The 21,587-nt window shown below is 40.0% G+C and overlaps 1 protein-coding gene across 2 annotated transcripts in view; it reads right to left on the bottom strand.

Annotated features, from left to right (window-relative positions):
* The window catches only part of SHQ1 (SHQ1, H/ACA ribonucleoprotein assembly factor), a 100,841-nt gene that overhangs the window by 55,058 nt on the left and 24,196 nt on the right, over positions 1-21,587 (bottom strand). For both annotated transcript variants that reach the window (XM_048858623.2, XM_048858624.2), the window contains exons 8-9: positions 3,399-3,553; positions 1,543-1,596 (exon numbers count right to left, since the gene is read on the bottom strand). In XM_048858623.2, coding sequence (XP_048714580.2) covers positions 1,543-1,596; positions 3,399-3,553 — 209 coding nt within the window. The remainder of the gene's footprint in view (positions 1-1,542; positions 1,597-3,398; positions 3,554-21,587) is intronic.

Here is a 21,587-nt window from a genome sequence, read left to right on the forward strand (position 1 = left end):
TGGCCTGTCAATTCTGACAGTACCCTTTTATAGTGCATCGCCTTACATAATACACTAGCTTCTATCATGTCTTTCTTTAAAGAGTATACATTTATTTGATTTAATATTTAAACGTTTTTGTTATATATAAAAACTTTATAAAGACATATGTGTGTTGTCATAAAGTAAAGTTATTAATCCGCCCCTTAGTAATTTGCAAACCCAGTGATCCATAATGATTTTGTACTTGAGTATCACAACAACATTTGACATTCATATCTTGTGTTTTCTGTCAGCTGGTGCTCAGGATGAGAGAATTTTCTAGCAAAACAAATGCGTTTCATCCATATGTTTTTATCTTGATTGTCCATCAGTCATTCATTAAAAAAGGGACTTCTAGTCATTAAAGCAAATTTGCATGATACTGCAATTTGTGTGTACTCTTTATTATATTTGTTCTTACTTCCATTTTCCCATGCCATGATTACCTTCTTTGACAGAAATAAAGTTTAATGCCTTAAAACCATTTTAAATCAAAAAATTTAATCAGAGAAACATGAAGATAGAACTACACAACTATTTTAAAGTAATACATGGTCAGTATCCCTTCAAACAGGTAATATGCTTGTGTGTGAGAGAGCTCAGTGTGAAAAAGATAACAATTAGAATAATCCTTTCTAAAACTAATTGCCCAGTAAAATAAAGCCACTTGCCAGTTTTTGTAGTTAATTTTTAAGATACTTTTCAAACATTCTGATTGACAGCAGCTGTCTTACCATCCAATGCTGCTCTCAGCCAGTGAAATAGGAAGATTATCTCTGGCTTTTGTTCAAACAGCTGGAGTTTTATACTATTATTTTCTAGTGCTACAAATTTGGTTGCATTTAATATGCCTACTTGACAAATATTTTACTATATTACAGTATCAAGCTGGTAAAGAAACTACTATTTTTTCATAACAGCAGGAAAAATCCTAGTTTAGTCAGACCATAGCTTTACTATAATATCCTTACTGACATACCACAAACCACATCCAACCAGATAAGTAAACTTTATTAATTTAAGGAAAAAAGTTTATGTGGTAAGAATGATATATTTAATGCTTCTTCAGAGTGTCAGTCCACTCCATGTGAGCAAGAGAAAGCACCTGATTTTGTTCCGGCTTACTTATCAGATGCAGACACCTTGCCAAAGTATTTGTTTTACTTTTTCTATACTGCTCGTCTTTATATACATCAGTGTTCCACCTAATGGATATTACAGTTTGCTCCACGGTGGTGACAATGATATCAAAACTTTACCAGATATCTGTGTAGTCCAAAAATATCTCACTTACAATAAGCTTAGCCTGGAAACGTCTACTGCACTTCCTAAAAGATCCACTTTAAATAATTCTGTAGTCAGTTTTGGAAGTTACAACATGTAATTAATTAAAATAACTACATACAGCAAAAGGAAATTTAAAACATTCAAAACATCTATAGTTATGAATGAGCAGAACATAACATACAGTAATAATGGTATTTTAACCACCAACACGAAAGTTCTTGAAATTCACCTTACCTCGAGCCAGCACAAAGTTGCACTCAGTTTCCTGATATTCCATGACGACTCTACCTGATTTTTTTTTTTGGGTGGGGGGGGAAATAGAATAAAGCAAATATTATTTAATTCAACATTCAAAATTGCAGGCAAACTATTTTCAAATAATATTCTGCCAGTAGTCATTTAAATGTTTAAAATTGCAAAGGTTACGAATACTTATGACATGTGTATTTAAATAACTGGGAATATCTAGTTTATGCATAAAGCCTTTCACACACAACAGCAATCACAGAAAAACTGCATTTTAGAGGAATTCTCTCTCTTAATAAATACACTTTCCTCCGAGCAACAGCACCTTGAATGTCTGCCGAGTGAATCAACACAGCTCAAACTGAAATGCCTCTTTTTCCTAAAAACTGTTCAATGTTTTTGGCTTCCAAATCGGGACCTAAATCCAGCAGTGCATGTACAGTGTGGTTCTTTTTAAACTGTGGCAGATTCATGGGATTTGTAAGGTAGTATGCTCCAGCGGAATGAGAAGGGCTAGGAGCCAGGAATTCCTGAATTATAATCCTGGCTCTGATTTTACTTTGATTTGTGACCTTGGACAAATCATTTAACTTCTGCATGTCTCCGTTTCCCCATTAAAAAATTAGCATAACAATATTTATTACCTTACCTAACAGGGCTATTGTAAGGATAAAGTTGTGTGTGTTTGTACAGCACACTGAAAATAGAAGTGCTATATTAGTAATAAGTATTATTATTATACCATTGAACTGTACAGACCTGCAAAGTTCTGCACACAATTCTAATGTCTATTCTTAAGGATTCACTCCAATCAGGAGAGCAGGATTGTTTAAAAAGGGGAAGTAATAGCTCTCAGAGAATATCAACACTGGTTTGCAGGGCACCTTCCTGGCCAAAGTACAGCTCTATGCTGCCCCCTCTCCCAATCTGTGGCGGGGAGCCGGGGGTGGGGGGGGTGGGGGGAGTGTGCTAAGGCTGTTTTGGGGAAGGGAAAAGAACATAGCTGAAGAACACGGTGCTCTGGCTGTTCTGTTTCCTATGGCCCATCAGAGGCTATGGGAAACAGAATGTAAGTAAGGGGAGACTTATGGTTACTCTTTCACAGGGGAAGGGCAAGCCCCACAACCTGTGGTGAGCTAGGGGAAAGGGAGTACTCAGAATTGGGGCCAAAGTTTTCTGTGGCTACTTTGAAGGTTTCAAAAGTTTTGCTTTAGTTTACTGACTGTTTCCCATAACTAATACCTGTGCTCTAAGAGACATTTTAAAACAAAAAACAGTTGTTTTAAAGCTTCAGAGCTATGGAATTCCCTGAACAGAAGCAATTCAAAATAGCAGCTTCTGTGGAACTCCAGAACCCTGTCCTTCATCCTACACGCCCACCAATGACATTTTACATAACCAAACACACACTGTTGTGACAAACAAACAATTTGAACTATTATAAAACTACCCAGAAAAAAAAATAAAAAACCCAGTATTAAACAGCTGTCCTTTCATGTAGTCCCTATCTAGATAATCAAGTCATAGCATAGCAATGATCCAAGAAATAACCTGAAGTGATTCATTTGTTTTTATATCTCCTGCACCACACCCTCTTTCCCTTTCGCTACCACAGCTAAGTGATGCTTCAGACCTGTCGCACCAGCATAAAAATAATTTGGAATGATACCAATTCTAAGCTGCTGTCCATTAGGCTACTCTAGAAATTTAACATTCAGTCCTCACTTTTTAAATTCTGGAACAAAGTGCACTTTAAAAGCTATGCCTTGTGGGAGACAATGCAATGTCTTGTAGACTGGCTGCTGAGCCACTTCTGAAGTTTCATGAAGGAAAAAAAAACTTACATTTTTGTCTCCTTCAGTAATACAAATTTCATAGCAGTATGCCAGAAGGATATCAATTAAACTGAAATACACTTGATGACGGGTTCTTTTATCTAGCAGGTAAGATTTATTTGTGAATTTTCTCAGCTGCTCTCTCTCTTCTTCTGACCAGGAGACTAAAAAAAGTAAAACAGATTACAAATTAAAAACCAAAATGTTCCTTTTACAAAGAGATATACTTCTTCCACAATCCCATGAAAGCAAACTGGTTAACAATCACATATTTAAAGCAAAAACAACAAGGAGCCCTCATGGCACCTTAGAGACTAACAAATTTATTTGGGCATAAGCTTTTGTGGACTAGAACCCACTTCATTGGATGCATGGAGTGAAAATACAGGAGCAGGTATAAATACATGAAAGGATGGGGGGTTGCTTTACCAAGTGTGAGGTCAGACTAACGAGTTTAAATCAATTAACAGCAGGATACCAAGGGCGGAAAAATAACTTTTGAAGTGGTAAGGGAGTTGCCCATTACAACATTACATATCTCTGAGACAAAAAGCCTAAGTCATTCTTACTTTGATTATTATCAATCTTTTACTGAACACGTATTAACTCGACTTAGGGTTTAACTACACAGGGAAGTTTAATGTGCAGTAAGCCAGGGTGTGAATTTAAAGTACAATAGTAGCTACTCCGCACTAACTCCCTCTGTGGACACTCTTACTGTGCACTAAGAGTGCCCTCAGGTGGTTTAGCTTAATACTCTTCCAAAGTGCATTAAGCTAGTGAGCACAAAGGCTCTGTCAGTGGACACTGAAGTGCCCACACAGGGAGTTAGTGTGGAGTAACTAGTGCACACCTGTTACTGTGAGCTTTCTCCCCATGTAGACAAGTGCATAGGCTTTTAGGATTGCCAGTGCCCCGATAATGCAAGTTACTCTGCTTAGGCAGACCCATGTACCCATGTTAGAACCATTCTGAAAATGCCAGGGTTCAGTGAGGTTGCAGGGGTATCCTGTATAGAGCTTTATGCAAAATCAGGGCCAAAGACAGTGACTGAACATTTCTGAAGTTCTTACCAAGGAACCTAGATATTAGCATTCCCAGAGCAGTGGCAGGATAAAGAAATGATAAGAGAAAGAATGAAAACAAGAGTAATTCTGTCTCTCTGAACCCCGTCAAGTTTGATTTTTAGACCTGGATAAGGTTTAGAAGCTGTGCTGGTTGTATTGGCTGACAATCGCCTCCCAGTGCTGAATGAAGATCAAGAGTGAAATCCTGTCCCCACTGAAGTCCATTTCGCCATTCATTCAGCCTGTCACCCCCCAATGTTCATGCTAATTTTTTTCTGTTGGTTGCTTTTGATACTGGTGCTCTGAATGTCTCAAACCTTCACAGGAACAGACTGGGATTGGCTCTAGAACAGCTATTCTCCTTTCTTTTTTACATTACCCAGAAAAGAGGACTGGGCAATTGCCCTTCTGAGCCAAGGATTTTCTGACACAGGGTTCTATTTTCTCTCTTCCTGTTCCCTATGGGGGCCGTGAGGAGGGTTTAATGGGAAGGCATGGTATACCTGCCTTCCGCATGCTGTCAACACCCTGCTCTCTCTTCAAATCACTGGAGACATCTGATACAACTGAAAAATTAACCCAGATCCAGAGCCCACGGAGACTGAAATTAGATAAGGGCTAGGTGGTAGAGACTGAGTTATTGGAGTTAATTAATAGTAAGCATGCAGGAAAACTGAAGTTATTACGTACTACAAGAAGTACCCCAAAACTGACCACAGTTGTATTAGCGCCTTTAAACGAGGGAGCAAGCCTGCCATCTGCGACTCAGGTTCACAATTTGAGTGCCTTTTTGGTTCCCCAGCTGCTTTCAGATGTCACGTAGTAGCAACTACCAAGCTCTCTTCCCATCACTTGTACTTGTCAAGGAGGTCACGGCCTTTTCTTTCGTATACAGACATCACCAGGGCCAACTGTCTCTTTACAGTTTAAGGCTGGATTACACCAATGTGCTTCACATGAGGCTGTACTGTAAATCCATTTAGAATTTGTAGCTGGTAGAGAATGAGTCTGCCTACTTTCTAAGCATACTAAGAGGCTGCCTGCTTACTATATTATCAGTAGGGAATACATTACACTCATGCGTCCTGATTTGCATGGTCTGCCATTTTAGCTGTTGATTTTGAGTTCTAAAGAACTAAATTGTTTCAGTCTCAGCTATTTGAGGAGTCACGTTATTCCTTATGTATTAATGTTGCAGTTGCAACTTTCTGAGATGCTCAAGCTTACAGCCATTAAGTTTAAACAAAAAATGTTCTGGTGGCAAGGTGCTGTCTGGAATGTTGGAACCGACTTCCGCCTTTGCTCTGACACCACTCAGATTTGATTATCTTCAGTAATATGCTATTTTCCCATACTTTTCCACAATGCAGGAAGAGAAGCCAATCTGTGTTGCAAGGACCAGGAGAAGCCTATTTCAATGGGTTGGGAGGTCCTTTTATGACCATTTTAACTGAGTTTTGACTGTATATAGAATTATTGTTCTGCAACTAGTGCACTGTTACAGGCACTTTTATAAATATGAATAAATACAACATATCCTCTATTCAGGTTTATTCCAAGAACAGATATGAATAACCGCATTTACTGTCCTACTGGCATTCTTAAAGTGTCAAGTAAAAATCATGTGTTTTGATTAGCTGTCGGGAGCAGAATACTAAGAACACGTCTAGGTCCTGCAGATAGATGAATCCCTAGATAATGTAGTACTTGATATATTATGTTAGCCATTCAACACATCGGTAAAAGAATTTTGCTGTTAGATTTTCCAGGGAAAAATTTTTATCTGAATCCAAAATTGACTGTAGTGGCACAATCTCTAGTGTACACATAGAAAATTAGTCCCACATATAAAATAATACAAGTGAAAATTTTCTGCTCATTTCTGCTCTCTCACAAGACTTGTTTTTTAAAGGAACCCAAAGGTAATGTTTCTGATCACTGCTTAAATGCAATGCAAAAGGACCCTGGAATTATCCTTAAACTACAGAAGAGATAGGATGACTGACCAGAAATGATCCTTGTGCAAACCTCAGGCTACGTCAACAAGAAATCTCTTTTAAGTCAAATTAAGAAGCCAAGGAACCTGATCTAAAAATTTTCATTAAGACTATCAAGAAACTTTATGTCAGTGTTTGAGTGGTGGTGTTGCTCGTGGTGTGGCAGTGTGTTGTTTAGCACACTATCTTTTCTTCAGTTACCCTACGTAGAAAATATTAAGTACATTTCCTTAGAATTATTAGAGTATTTCTCATAGTTATATCACGTAAACGAATTTCTCTTTTATGCATAAACCCCTTCTCTTTAACACAACCATGTCACATTCTTCCAACAATTCCAGTAAATCCAGGAAATGTGTGTTTACACTGGAATATTGCTCACAGTTTTTATACAATCCACATCCTCATGGTTACAATCTTCTCCATAAGAAGTGCAGTCTTCTTTATCCCAGGATCTTGGCACAAGAGTTTATCCAAACATACCATAAAATGTTACAAACATAATGGACACCAAAGGCTCCAGCACATACATACACACACACTCTCTTAAAGCATCAGACTGCAAATGGAAAAAAAATTGTACATGCTTCTTTTTGAAAATCTTCAATGTCTCATCTACTTCATAAGCATTACATGCTTTGATTTTAGCTCTTTGCAAACTTCTTTGTGAACTAAACATTTCTGAGGAATGAAGCCAACTTAGTTCCAAATTCCCAGAAATTCAAGCTTTTGTTATGTCTTGAAAAAGTTGATCTCTTTCTGTTGCCATGGTTTAGTGAGAAATGATAATTTAGCAAGAATGATGGTAATTCAACCCTTATTCTCCATCAGTACAGAATGATTTAGCATCTATTCCTTATATTTAGATTCCAAAACTTACAAAGAGATCTTTTGTAAGTTTTGGAATCTCTTATTGACTTTTTCAGTGAATTATCTGGTTCATTTACACTAACTTATCTATAAGCCGCCATGTGCAACATTTTAATACATTTGAAATAAATTGATTTCTGAAAGAACATACCATGAAAACATTTGCATTTTGCTATGCTAGGGTGGGCTCTACTGTGATATCCGAAGCTGTCGCATCAGGGTGTCCGCACTTACAGTAATATCAAATTGGAAAACAAGTCACTTTTAAATTTCAACTAGCTTCCAATAGAGAAACCTCAGTAAGAGGCTATTCTGAGATCTATTGCAGAATCATGTATAAATGGAAATTCCACCCTATCGAGGCCAACATAAAAGAGCACAAACTATGTCAAAATGGAAGACAGAAAAGCTGAAAGTGTAACAGGGAATCTAAGGATATGTCTACATGGCCTGCAGCAGCAAGTCTCAGAGCCTTGGTCAACAGACTCGAGCTACTACACTTACAACAGCTATGAAGACGGAGTACAAGCTCCAGCCCAAGCTGCAAACCCACCCCCTCCTTAGGATTCAGAGCCTGAGCTGTAACATCTAGCTATTGTTAGCGTGGTAACCCAAGTCCGAGTCTATGATCCTGGACTCGGACACTTGTTGCTGCAGTCTGCTACAAACTGTGTAGATATATCCTAAAGGCAAACAACAAATCTTACCTTTTCAAGTCTTTGGTTAAGTATATCTGTGACAATCAGGGTCCAGACACACGGGGGAGACCATAGGGTCTCAACCCCAAAGAATAAGCAACTGAATCAACTGATTATATACAATAGTATTGTACTACAAAAGTGTATCGAATAAGGTCTTTTATGAAAGCTGGTGACACATTGGTCATGAATATTATTGCGTGATTAATGTATGGGTTGTGCATAAAGCGTTATGTATATGTGTTGGAAATATGTTCTTAAAATGTGTTTTGGAGACAGGGCATAAGTCAAGCCTGCCCTAGACAACGCAATGTGGATTTACCTGTCTGACTGGCTTGATTACAGGCAGAGGACAATGAAAGTACATTTACATAAAAGGTAAACAAAGTATTCAAGCTGATAAGTGTCAGCGGAAACAGCACTGTGGGCATACTGGGGGACAGAGTACACACTCTCCAGGAAGTCTTCCTGGCTCTGTAGGCAGAGACAACGGACTTTGGGAAATATAAGGGGAGAAAAAAAGACATTCTAGTTATCTGTCACTTACGGAACAAAAGGGACGGCACCCTCTGATTCTGTGAACATTGGATCCTCTGGCCTGGAGGGTTAGAGATGCTAGTCATTTAATGTAAGAAAGAAACTCACTTTGGCAAAAATTGTAACTTCATAAAATTAAGTTTTAGTCTGTAAAAAGTGAGAGAGATTGGACACTTACAGAGAGATATCTCTGGGGAACTCAGGAACTGGTTCACCGAGTACTACCTGCAAGTCAAGGTTAAGACTGGCAAAGTCTCGAGATGTTTGCTGATGAAGCGGACAGACTGGTGTGGGAGGAAGCTGATACAGTCTAATCTTCAGCAAAGCTCATTCTTGCTAAGGCGGAAGAGTAAGAGATGGCTTATGGTTCTGGACTCTCCTGAGGAGCATATCAGTGACACAGTCAATTGTAGGATTTACATGCTGCTTGCTGGTTGACTGAAGTTCACACTTCAAGCACTGGTAAATTAGATTTTTAAGTGATTCAGAGTGAGAAGGCTGGGAACAATAAGATAAGGTTACAGTTTGTTGTTTTCTGTTTATTTTGGATAAATGAAATAGAACAAAGGAAAGCATTAGGTAAACAGAACAGCAGCAAGGGCAGTATGAACAAAGAAACGTATGCCAAATACACAAGAAATAAATTAGAAGAGTTCTGTGCAGACCTCTGCATCTTCTCTGCAGGTAAAAGGTTGGACGGCTCCATGGAGTGCTTCTGACAGGCTCCATGGAGTGCACCCGGCTCTCCAAAGCATATCTGCAGTTCCACAGCCTACAGTGATGGGAGGAGACAGACCCTCCAGCTTATAATGGAGCCCAGGATGGATATAGCTGGAGAGAGAAAAATTGCAACTGGAAACCTTTCAGATCAAACTACAGCAAGAAGAGAAAGGGAAGCAATGCCAACATGAACTCAGTATATGGGAACTAAAAACAGAAAATCCTCAAGCAGTAATCGATCTTCCCCAAAAAACACCCATTTGGGACGCACTGAGCCCTGTACACAAACAGATACATTGTATTAAAGAATATTTCACTACTTTGAAGAGACTGTGTGAATTACATAAAATTCCAGAAGACACGGAAGTCTCCCTGCTAGCAGCAAAGCTCTTCGGTAAAGCATTAAGTGTATTTAATTAAATGGAAACTAAACAAGCTTCGATATAGAGTGAATTGTAAAGGGCTGTATTGCAAATATTTCAATTTGCCCAAAAATGTATACAGTAAGGTTTAGAATGATGAGTCACAGAGAATATGAATATAAGATATGTGATTCCTTGAGAAAATGGGCAAAGGGACTGAGAATTATGACCATTTATTTGACCTTTTGAACAAGACGATTTCCTGAGTATATGCCCTAAGGAGATCAGAGAAGCCATTTGGGATAAATCCCTGGGTTCTGAACAGGAAGCAGCAGATCTGGTTGATTCCTATGCACAATCAGAGCATCACAATATCAGAGTCTGAAAATCTACAGAAGATTGCTACCTGGCAATAAGAGAGCTATTAAGGAGAATGATGTGTCAGAGAAGCTAAATAATCCCTCAGAAGCATCTGGCACTGCCCACTGTCATACAGAGGTAACTGGATTAGATGGACCACAGGTTGGCTCTGGTCTACCCCGGTAATTCCTATACTCCTATAGTTGCACAGCTGTACACACCATGGTCAGCCATCAAATGTAACACACACACTATGGAGAATACTAGCTCGAACCTCCTTCTCCAAAAATCATAGGTCTCCACTAATTGAACAAACAAAGGATGCCCCCTTATGTGTCAGTAGCAATAGGTATTATATCCTCGTTACAGGCCAGTTGTAGAGTGAGGAATCACAAATTACAAGCAAACTCAGGTTTGTTTCCCTAGTAGTGGAAAATAATTCACATGCTTACTGGCCACAAGGTTAGACATGATCAGGAACAAGAAATAATCCAAACCTCGTGTTCCTAGCTATCTCAGTGGAAAAAGTAACAAACAAATGGCAAATGTTAACTGACTTTTTAAAAAGTTTGCCACTAATAAAAATTAATTGGAGTCTATATCTGAAATCTGGATTTTAGGAGGGAAGTGTGCGTGTGCAACGAATACTACATCTCTTACTGTTAATGTGAAAAGCAACATAAACCATGCAAAAAGTGATCAAGCTCCCCAAGCCATAACAGTGAGAGGGCATGAATGACAGAAATATATGAAGAGGTATATGTTTTGAAGAGGACAAGAGTGTATCTTATAACATATATTCAACTGGAACTAATATATACAGAGAAAATTTAAGCTCACTAGAGGTTGGCAAAGAAGATTTGCAACAATTCCCCAAGGATAAAGTGGTGAGACATTCATTAATTTAGCTGATACAAAGTGCCAGGTGTCCTTAATAAAATCTCTCCCCAGAGGAAATATATTTCTTCTAGTTGACAAATAAAGATCTTTCCATTTATCAAGGACTTTGAATTATAAATTACCCAAGCCTGAGACTGCTCATTAACATACGAAAACACCTATCTAGTTATTCATATTATTTTTCTACTTTTTAAAAAATTCTGCATAGTTTAGCAGAATAAATGCATAACTACATCTTCTGCCTCTTTAAATGTGTGCTACGCACGCTTCTGTGTTATCAATGTGTTTTGTCAAACAATATTTTCATAGTATTTAAGGTTAATCTCCTGCAAAGTAGCATCAGCTATCACCTACTGTGTTCTACATACACAAATTCTTAAACTTGATTTAAAATATTTTATACATTAGTCAGTGCCCAGATGATGTCTTTTATCGCCACAGTTTAACTACATGAGCATTTTTCACAAGCTCAAAATGTAAGAGACAGAACAAAAATAAAGGTTATCATGGCAAACTCAGAACAAGACACATATTACAAGAGATTATCAGGCACCTATTATAGAGCAACTTGATCATTTCCTTAAAAAAGAGCTGTTTAAATTAAACTAATTTTTTTTTTAAAAAAAAAATACCGTTCCTTCAATGGTAACATGTAGTGGAACCAGCAATGACATAGGTCTGCACAGATAAGGTTTGGTTTTGGGGTTGTTTTTTTTTTTTTTTTTTTTTTTGGAGTGGCTGCACATTGTCAGGAACATATATGACTGTGTTTCAAATTGCTTCTTAATATTAGAGTCAGTATGGTTTAACATCCTTTAAAGGGAGCGAATAACTATCAAACAGTCAGAGTGTTTCACTGTAAATTCTACTTCCAGTGTTGCCAATGACTTTATGACACTGAGCAAACTCCTTAACCTTCTTGGTGTCAGTCTACACAGTTGTAAAATGGGTCTACTTCTGTGATATTATACAGCAATATGTATTATTATTATTATTATTATTATTATTGTGATTTCAACTGTGCTCAGACACTCCCCTCAGGATCCAAAAGAGCTAGATGCTGTACAACAGACAATAAGAAAGAGTCTCTGCCCTCCGAATATTCAACAATATACCGTATTGGAAACCTAAAAAATACAAAGTGCATTGAGTTAAACATCTTTGCTGCTGTCAAACTCACCTGCCTTGTCCATCGCTCCAAACACATCACCCTCTTTACAGTCCCTTGAATGCCTCCACATCCATTTCAAACTCCATGTTCTCAATTTCAAGTTTCTGCTAATGCCTACCTCTCATTCCTGAATATTCATCACTCTCCTGTTTCCTACCAATTCCATCTCTCTCCCTACTTCCTTTGTCCTCTCTCCCACAAGCATTTCTACACCTTCTCCCATGCAGCCATTACATGGGAGAGTCCTCCATGAATCTCAACTTCTCTCTTCCACAAGCCCTCCCCAAAACTATTTTTCCACGGTCCATGAAAAACAAACCTGTAATTCTCTATAAGATATATCAAAAAAGATATAATCCTTTCTTCTCCTTTATGTTTGTGTCACCTTTTTAGACTGTAATATTTCAGGAGAAGGAGCTTGCTTTTCAAATATATTAGCAAAGAGCCTAGCAAATTTTTGGTAGTACATAAATCGTAATTTTTCACCATATGAAAAGTATTTGCTGAAGGGCAAATCAGTGCCACTAATGTCACCTATGCAGTGAATCCAAGGAAGACTTCAGAAGGCAGTAAGATAGCCACAACATTGTCAACCTGTGAAACTCCAAGTAACTGTATTTATTTGGAGCCCTTGTGGCACCTTAGAGACTAACAAATTTATTTGGGCATAAGCTTTCGTGGGCTATAACCCACTTCACCAGATGCATGGAGTGGAAAATACAGTAAGCAGGTATAAATATACAGCACATGAAAAGATGGTAGTTGCCTTACCAAGTGGGGGGTCAGTGCTAACGAGGCCTATTCAGTTAGGGTGGATGTAGCCCATTCCCAAGAGCTGACAAGAAGGTGTGAATATCAACAGAAAGAAAATTATTTTTTGTCGTGCTAACGAGGCCAATTCAATCAAGGTGGATGTGCCCCATTCCCAGCAGTTGACAAGAAGATGAGAGTATCAACAGAGGGAAAATTATTTTTCTGTAGTGACCCAGCCACTCCCAGTCTTCATTCTGGCCTAATTTGATGGTGTCCAGTTTGCAAATTAATTCCAGTTCTGCAGTTTCTTGTTGGAGTCTGTTTTTTAATTTTTTTTTTTTGTTGAAGAACAGTGACTTTGAAGTCTGTAAAAGAGTGTCCAGGGAGATTGAAGTGCTCTCCTACTGGTTTTTGAATGTTATGATTCTTGATATCTGGTTTCTGTCCACTTATTCTTTTGCGTAGAGACTGTCCGGTTTGGCCAATGTACATGGCAGAGGGGCATTGCTGGCACATGCTAGTATATATCACATTGGTAGATGTGCAGGTGAACAAGCTATATTTTTTTGGAAATTTACAGGCTTATGGAAAGGTTCAGTCTTTAAAAAGAAAAATTGTTGCTGTTCTTTAAAAAAAATCAGACAGACTGGTCACTGGTAAGCATGATGGATTACTGTAAATAAAACAAGTGATCCCTGGAGCATGTAAATGCTATATTAAATATATGTGTCAGCCTGAGTCTTTGAAGACTTTTGTATTGCCTAAAAAGGAGTTTTACTGTTGAGCATTTTGAAATAAAGTAAAAATGAACTTTTAACTAAGCTGAATGTGACCGTTACAAAATGTAAAGCCTTTCATCTGGATTCTGTAGAAGCAAGACTCTAATGTGAACCTTAGCAGCAAGAAAGGGAGCCTTTCAAAAGTTTCCCCGTCATGGGAATGGCTATGTAATTAGGTAGGCTTTTTTTTTTTTTTTTAAGGATTATTTGACTTGCCTTAGACATTGTAAGCATGAAAAAAAATCTGAGACTGTCAGTTTAAGAAAAAGGTGCCGATCCCTGAAATGATACTTTTGACACAAACACAATGAAGATGAAGTCTAGTCTCTAATGTAGGGGTGCCAACCTGAGCCTGAGAAGGAGCCAGAATTTACCAACGTACATTGCCAAAGAGCCACAGTAATACGTCAGCAGCCCCACATTAGCTCCCCCGCCCCCGCTTCAAGCGCCTCCCACCCAATAGCAGCCCCACCAACCAGTGCCTCTCCATCCCTCTCAATTAGCTGTTTCATGGTGTGCAGGAGGCTCGGGGAGGGTGGGAGAGGCAGCAAGGCCATGGCAGGCTCAGGGGAGGGGGCAATAAGGAGTGGAGTGGGGACAGAGCCAGGGTTTGAGCAGTGAGCACCCCCCAGCACATTGGAAAGTCGGTGCCTGTACAAGGAGCCACATATTAACTTCTGAAGAGCCGTATGTGGCTCCGGAGCCACAGGTTGGCCACCCCTGCTCTAATGTTTCCACTGGCATCCCAAGCATTGTGCAGCAAAAGCAGTTTTTCAGTGATCTTAATAGCCTGATGACTGCCATTCAAGCTGAGAAGAAAAATCAGGAAGAAAACCATGAACTGGAGATGCAATGATTGCAATAAACAATAAAAATATAAGGGACAAAAAAGAAAAAAACCACTTAGGACAAATGAAACAGCAAATTAGAGGAAGACAAAATATACAGTGTACATAAAAGCTGAAGGAAGAGACAGAAAAGGTTAATTAAAAGTAGATTCAAGGTAAGAATAGAAAACAGCTAACGGCATTAAATGCTAATGAGACTAGCAGATCCAAAAAAAACTGATAATGAGATATTAAGAGAACTGAAGAGGTAAAAAACAAAACAAGGGAAAATAAGTCAGCAGTGTGCCCTTGTTGCCAAGAAGGCCAATGGCATTTTGGGATGTATAAGTAGGGGCATAGCGAGCAGATCGAGGGACGTGATCGTTCCCCTCTATTCGACATTGGTGAGGCCTCATCTGGAGTACTGTGTCCAGTTTTGGGCCCCACACTACAAGAAGGATGTGGATAAATTGGAGAGAGTCCAGCGAAGGGCAACAAAAATGATTAGGGGTCTGGAACACATGACTTATGAGGAGAGGCTGAGGGAGCTGGGATTGTTTAGCCTGCAGAAGAGAAGAATGAGGGGGGATTTGATAGCTGCTTTCAACTACCTGAAAGGGGGTTCCAAAGAGGATGGCTCTAGACTGTTCTCAATGGTAGCAGATGACAGAACGAGGAGTAATGGTCTCAAGCTGCAGTGGGGGAGGTTTAGATTGGATATTAGGAAAAACTTTTTCACTAAGAGGGTGGTGAAACACTGGAATGCGTTACCTAGGGAGGTGGTAGAATCTCCTTCCTTAGAGGTTTTTAAGGTCAGGCTTGACAAAGCCCTGGCTGGGATGATTTAACTGGGAATTGGTCCTGCTTCGAGCAGGGGGTTGGACTAGATGACCTTCTGGGGTCCCTTCCAACCCTTATATTCTATGATTCTAAGCAAGGAGGAAAGTAAGAGCAATAAACAAATAAAATCTTCAGTTAATTATAATACCATGCAAAAAGATATCTGCATTTGTACTTACTCCTCCCAGTCAAAAACAAAAGTAATCAAATGTTTATTCTAAGAAACTATTTATCATTAAAAAAAATTCTCGACAAATTAGTAAAAGCAGTAGTAACAACAAAAATTCAGCTGCTTTTTAGTTCAACATTTTCAATAGGAAAGTAAATTAAATATCATACTGACTTATATCATCTTCCCATGAACTTCTACTAGCTTACACAGCATTTTACAAACCTTTGTTCATTAAAAGATCTTCTTTTTTACAATCGCAATATACTTTTCAATTATGTCCGTTTTCATCCATTCTCCCAGCAATGTCCTGCCATTGGCCAACCAGCTGCCAAGTTCCTTCTAGTACTGCCGAACCCTTGAGAGCACAGGTTATCCACAAACACAGGTGGGAGGGGGGCTGAGCAAGGGGAGTAGTGATGAGATATAGGACAAGTCTATACTAGAAAATTAAGTCAGCCTAAGTTACATCGACATACAGCGGCCGCAGTCATTAAATTGCTTTTGCATGTCCACATTATGCTCCTTGTTTCAGCAGTGCGCATCTCCAACTAGCAGTGCTTGCATCAATGCAAAGAGCAGTGCAGTGTGGGTAGCTATCCCACTGTGCACCTCACTACTATCTAGCACAGGCTGTTTTGGGAAGGTTTTGGAATGCCTCACGGGAGCAAACGAGTTGCACGGGGTAACTGGGAATATGGTTTCAATGTCCCATGATGCAGTTTTCTCCATCCCATAATTTTATCTGCATCCCAGAATGTTGCACACCTCTTTTGAAAAGCTCTACAAACCCTTGTGTCCGCCATCTCTGCAAGAAGCATGGATCCTACACAGCTCTGCACTACTGTGATGAGTGTTGTGAACAAAGAGTGCCTGATCCTGCAGCATTTCCAGAGCCACAAGGAATATGAAAATTCTTTGCAGGCTGGCTTGCTGTGCACCATGAAAAGAAACAATTCAAGGTTGTTGTTGGCCATCAAAGAGCAGCTGCAAACAATGAAGCGCCAGTTCTGGGCCCAAGAAACAAGCACTGACTGGTGGGACCGCATCATTATGCGGGTATGGAATGACAAACAGTGGCTACAGAACTTTCGGATGCACAAGGCCACATTCCTGGAACTGTGTCTGGAGCTCGCCCCAGCCCTCCGGCACAGGAACATCAAAATGAGAACTGAACTGGCTGTGGAGGGCAAGTGGAGATTTCTGTGTGGAAGCTGGCAACACCAGATTGCTAACGATCAGTCAGGAAACAATTCGGAGTTGGGAAATCCACTGGGGGGGCGGAGTTGCTGTGATGCAAACGTGCAGGGCCATTACTCATGTCCTGCTACGAAGGAGTTTGACTCTGGGCAATATGCAGGACATAGCGGGTGGTTTTGCAGCAACGGGGTTCAGGAACTGCAGTGGGATGATAGATGGCACACATATCCCTATTCTAGCACAGGACCTCCTTGCCACAAGTACATCAACAGAAAGGGCTACTTTTCTATGGTATTGCAAGTGCTGGTGGCTCACCGGGCACATTTTACCGACATCAACTTGGGATGGTCAGGGAAGATGCATGACGCATGCATCTTTAAAAACACAGGCCTGTTCAGAAAGCTGTAAACATGCACTTTCTTTCCAGACCAGATGATTACCACTGGGGATATTGAAATGCCTATAGTGATGCTGGGAGACCCAGCCTACCCCTTATTCCCATGGCTCATGAAGCCATACACTGGCCACCTCAACAGCAGCTAGGAGCACTTCAACCACAGCAGGTACAGAATGACAGTTGAACGTGGCTTTGGCTGCCTGAAAAGCCTCTGGTGCTGTCTACTCACAAGATTAGACCTCAGTGAAAAAAATATCCCCATGGTTATAGCCAGGGCCATCCCTAGGGAATGGGGGGCCCAGGACATAGGTGCCAAGTTTCTATCTAGCCACGGGTGCTCCCCCCGGCTCCGCCCAGACCTGTCCACACCCCACCTCTCCCTCCCCCCGAGTGCACTGCACCCTTGCTCCAGATGTGGCAAAACAGCTAATTGGCAGTAGGTGCTGGGATGGAGATGGAGACACTGATTGGCGGGGCCCGCCAGCAGGCAGGAGGCCCTTGGGGGAGGAGGAGGTTGCTAGGGGGGCTCCTCCTTGCTCCCCCCGCCCTCCCATGCCTCACCTCCCCGCCCACCTCCTCAGGAAGCACGGGGCCTCCCAAAGCACAGGGCCCAGGGCAGTTGCCCCAATTTGCCATACCCTAGGAATGGCTCTGGTTATAGCTGTCTGCTGTGCGCTTTATAATATCTGTAAAGCAAAGGGGGAGAAGTTCCTGCCAGAGTGGAGGGTGCAGGTGAAACAGCTGTGTGCTGATTTTTAACAGCCAGATACCAGAGCTATAAGAAGAGTTCGACCTAACTATGACAATCTAAGCGCTCCACCTCTCACAGAGGTGGAGTTATTATGTCAGCGTCGCGGGCGAGTTACATCGGCAGGAGCAATATTTTAGTGTACACGCTTATACTGTTAGGTCGCTGTAAGCTGCCTTGCGTTGCCCTAACCCTGTAGTCTAGACCAGGCCATACACTGGTGCTACTTCAGCAAATCTGTCCTAGTGATAGTGTCAGAAATGTGACAGAAGAGGGCAGGCTACAGAGAGCATAAAGAAGTGGAGAATAGGGGTTTTCAAAATTGCTCTCTGAAGCTCTGCTATGGAGTTCTTGCTTCTACAGCCTTGAACCAAGAAAGAATTTTTGCTTAGGTATGGGCCAATTCAGCAAGGTATTCAAGCACATGCTTAATTTTAAGCATGGGAATAATCCCATTGATTTCAATTGGACTATTCTCATGCCTAAAGTTAGGCACATCTTTAACTATCTGGCAGAACTGAGATCTACTTGTCTTGATAAGAAGTAAGAAAGAGTGAGTCTAGGCTACCCTCAGTTCTGTGAAGAAACAAAGAACTTCTGGTGGGAGCCTGGAGGGGGTGAGATCTTTCCTATTTTGATACATCTAGAATATCCTGTTAGGTTCGCAAAGGGAGAAAAACACACAAGTAATGTATCAGTAATGTATCAGTGGAGGAATCATTAAGAAAATTTTCTAACTAGAGTCATTATTCTCCTATACTTATTTTATTCTGACACCACTACTTTGCCAGTAATGTACAGCTGTATAATCATTACTGGGGTTATACATATACATTATATATATTTATTTTAAGGGTTATACATACATATATATATATATATATATATATAAATTAAGCATGGCGAGCCCATTCAAACACTCTTGTCCCATAGTTGAACAGTGATAGTTCTTTACCTGCTTCAACACGTTGAAGGTGCGTTCACCTGAAGCCACTGATGCAGGAAAACTGACAAAAATATGCAATGCAATTGTGATATTAGGAAACACCCCACAGAGTCCAAGTTCAAATATTTCTTGAAGCAATTCCTTTGGCTTGCAATCCAATTTAAAGTTTGTGGAATATATTCGTTTGAGGAAGATGACCTCGTCACTGAGATCTTTTGAGATTTCTTTGTTGTACTGTTGCTGAAATTGTTCAGCTACAGAAAGCAGATCTTCATTACTCAGTCTATTGAACTTCCAAAGAAACCCAAAAAGGGTACAAATTAGTTGCAGTGACTCAAATCAACGTGTAAGACCTAAGTGAATAAAGTCAATGATGACAAGGAAGACATTGACCCTATAATGCTGCTCGGCATCGAATTCAGGAGGTAAGTTGCGATTGGTGGAGAACTCAGATGAAATGCCAGTACTCTGTGCTACTAATTTGGACTCAGTCAGGATCGCATCCCATCGATAAGACTTTCAATGTTATCCCTCTCAAAATCAAGTGTAGCATTGTGTGCTTCAATTACCAGGTTAGTTTGGTGGATCATTGTAAGTAGCTTCATCCACATAGATGACATCAGAATGTATTCAAATTTAGACGTGCTTTTGAATAGACTGAAGTTCAGTTCGAGCCCGTGCAGTGAGATTGAGAGATTCAAGCTCATTTAAAGACTCTCTCATTGAATTCAAATGCTGCACAACTGGTTGAACACCATCAATCCGTGCAGACCATCTAGTTTTGGACATCCCACGCAGTGAAACAGGAAGATACTGCTTCAGAATTTACCACCTTTGTGGACTGCTACTGAAGAGATTGTACATTTGTTGAATAGTTCCAAAGTAAGTAATTGCCTCCTTGCATGATTCAGCACAGTCAACACCTACAAGGTTAAGTGTGTGGTTTCCACAGCAGAGGAGAATACAGTTTGAATTATGCTCAAGCAGAACTGCTTGTACGCCTTTGTACTTCCCAGCCATATTAGATCCATTGTCATCGGCTTGACCAATTCAGACTTGAAAATCTAACTTAAAACCTTCTAGAACTGCTAGTACTCGAGCAGCAATTTCTCTTCCAGTTTTTCTCATGAAATTATCAAATAAATCTTTCTTCAATTGAAAATTTTGAGCTGTCTACAATCCTAACCTATCAAATAACCATAGTAGTCTGTTCTTTGTGAGAACAATCTGGAGTGGCATCAACAATGATTGAAAAATACTTGACATTTCGAATCTCATCAAGAATGGCTGTTTGTATGAATGACCCACATAGCTCATTAAACTCGTTTTGTATGCGTGTGGAGAGATAATGGACTTGCATGTGCTTTTGACTCTCTTGCGATTCTCAAACACATTTAACATGCTCTGATAAAACTGGGTCATATTTGCTGAGGAGCTCAACTATGCCCAGAAAGCTTCCATTTGCACGATCACCAATATGTTGACTGGAACCAAAGAAAGACAATTCCCACTCAGAAAGAAAAAGGATGACATTCAGGATCCGCTCAAGAAGTTTTTTCCAGTTATTAGTTTCTGTAGAGAGTTCACTCAAAAGTAAATTCTCAACGGAACTTTCAGCTAATGCTGCCCTACTGGCTGATTTCCATGCAACATAGTTTTCTTTGTGTGACATTGAACTCTCATGTGATGGTATCTGGTCTTTCAACTTCCTCCAGCCTCTGTTGATGCTCCATCCTGATTGATCAGAGAGAACTGATGCATTTGAGGCACTTTTGTTCAAAATGAAGCACGGTGCACAGTACAGAGACTGTTTTTCCGTACTCCAGCATAACCACTCTCTTGTGCAGGTCTCACCATTTGGAAGAGTTTTTGTCACAACATGAGTAGGGAAAGTATGATTATCAGCATCTTGTGGAATGTTACTTGGAATTTCAAAACAACTAATTTGAAGAAAAGATTGCATTTGGGCAGCATCGCTTTTGTCAATAATTCCAATGTCAGTCACAGTCAAACTTGTCAAGTACAGTACTCATGAATTGCTCTTGCTGCGTAAGATCGACACCTTCCTGTTGCTCTTGAGTTTCTTGATCGTACACAGGATCTTCTGCTGCAGCTGTTACTGTTGGCACGTCTCCTTGACTACTGTCCTCATGTTCATGTATTGGCATTGAAATATCACCTGTTGCAGTTGCGGAGTTTTCATTATCTGTAGCATTGTTTGTTGGGTAAGGTGTGTTTTCCAGTGGTTTGAGAAATGAAGTTATTCGCTTTGAGCTCTTAGCTGCTGCTTCACTCAGTTGTTTTCGCCATCTCTTGCTTGCACCACTTTCAAATCTCCTCTTCATAGTGATCTATCTGGTCAATACGTAGCCTACCCACCCTTAAAATATTCTGCTGTAAATAAGTAGCTTATCTACACTTGAAATCTCCTACTGTAAATACGTACACAAATGATGAATGGTACACAAATGCTGTAAAGACTTAAAAGGAAGGAATACTAATTAAGAACCCAAAATGAAACAGACAGACAGGTTATTATCCTTATCGCTGAATCAAAACTCAAGCACAAAAGATATAATATAACATGCTGAGCTGAAGACAAAGGGATGACATATATATAGTAAACACAGACACGGATACAGACAGAGGGATAATGTCCAAAAATTTCAAACATGTGTCCTCACGAAACTCACTCTACAAGATTGTCCTCACAAATCTTCACCTTGAATCTGGGCCTATAGACTATGAAAGTCTATGATGATGGCCAAGTTACCAAGCTAGGTCTCAACCAACCGAACAGTCACCTCTTTTAGCTACCATATGAAGATAACAATGAGGAACTCTCACACATAAATAA

Source organism: Caretta caretta, chromosome 7 (assembly GCF_965140235.1).
Source record: "Caretta caretta isolate rCarCar2 chromosome 7, rCarCar1.hap1, whole genome shotgun sequence".
NCBI classification, from domain to species: Eukaryota; Metazoa; Chordata; order Testudines; family Cheloniidae; genus Caretta; species Caretta caretta.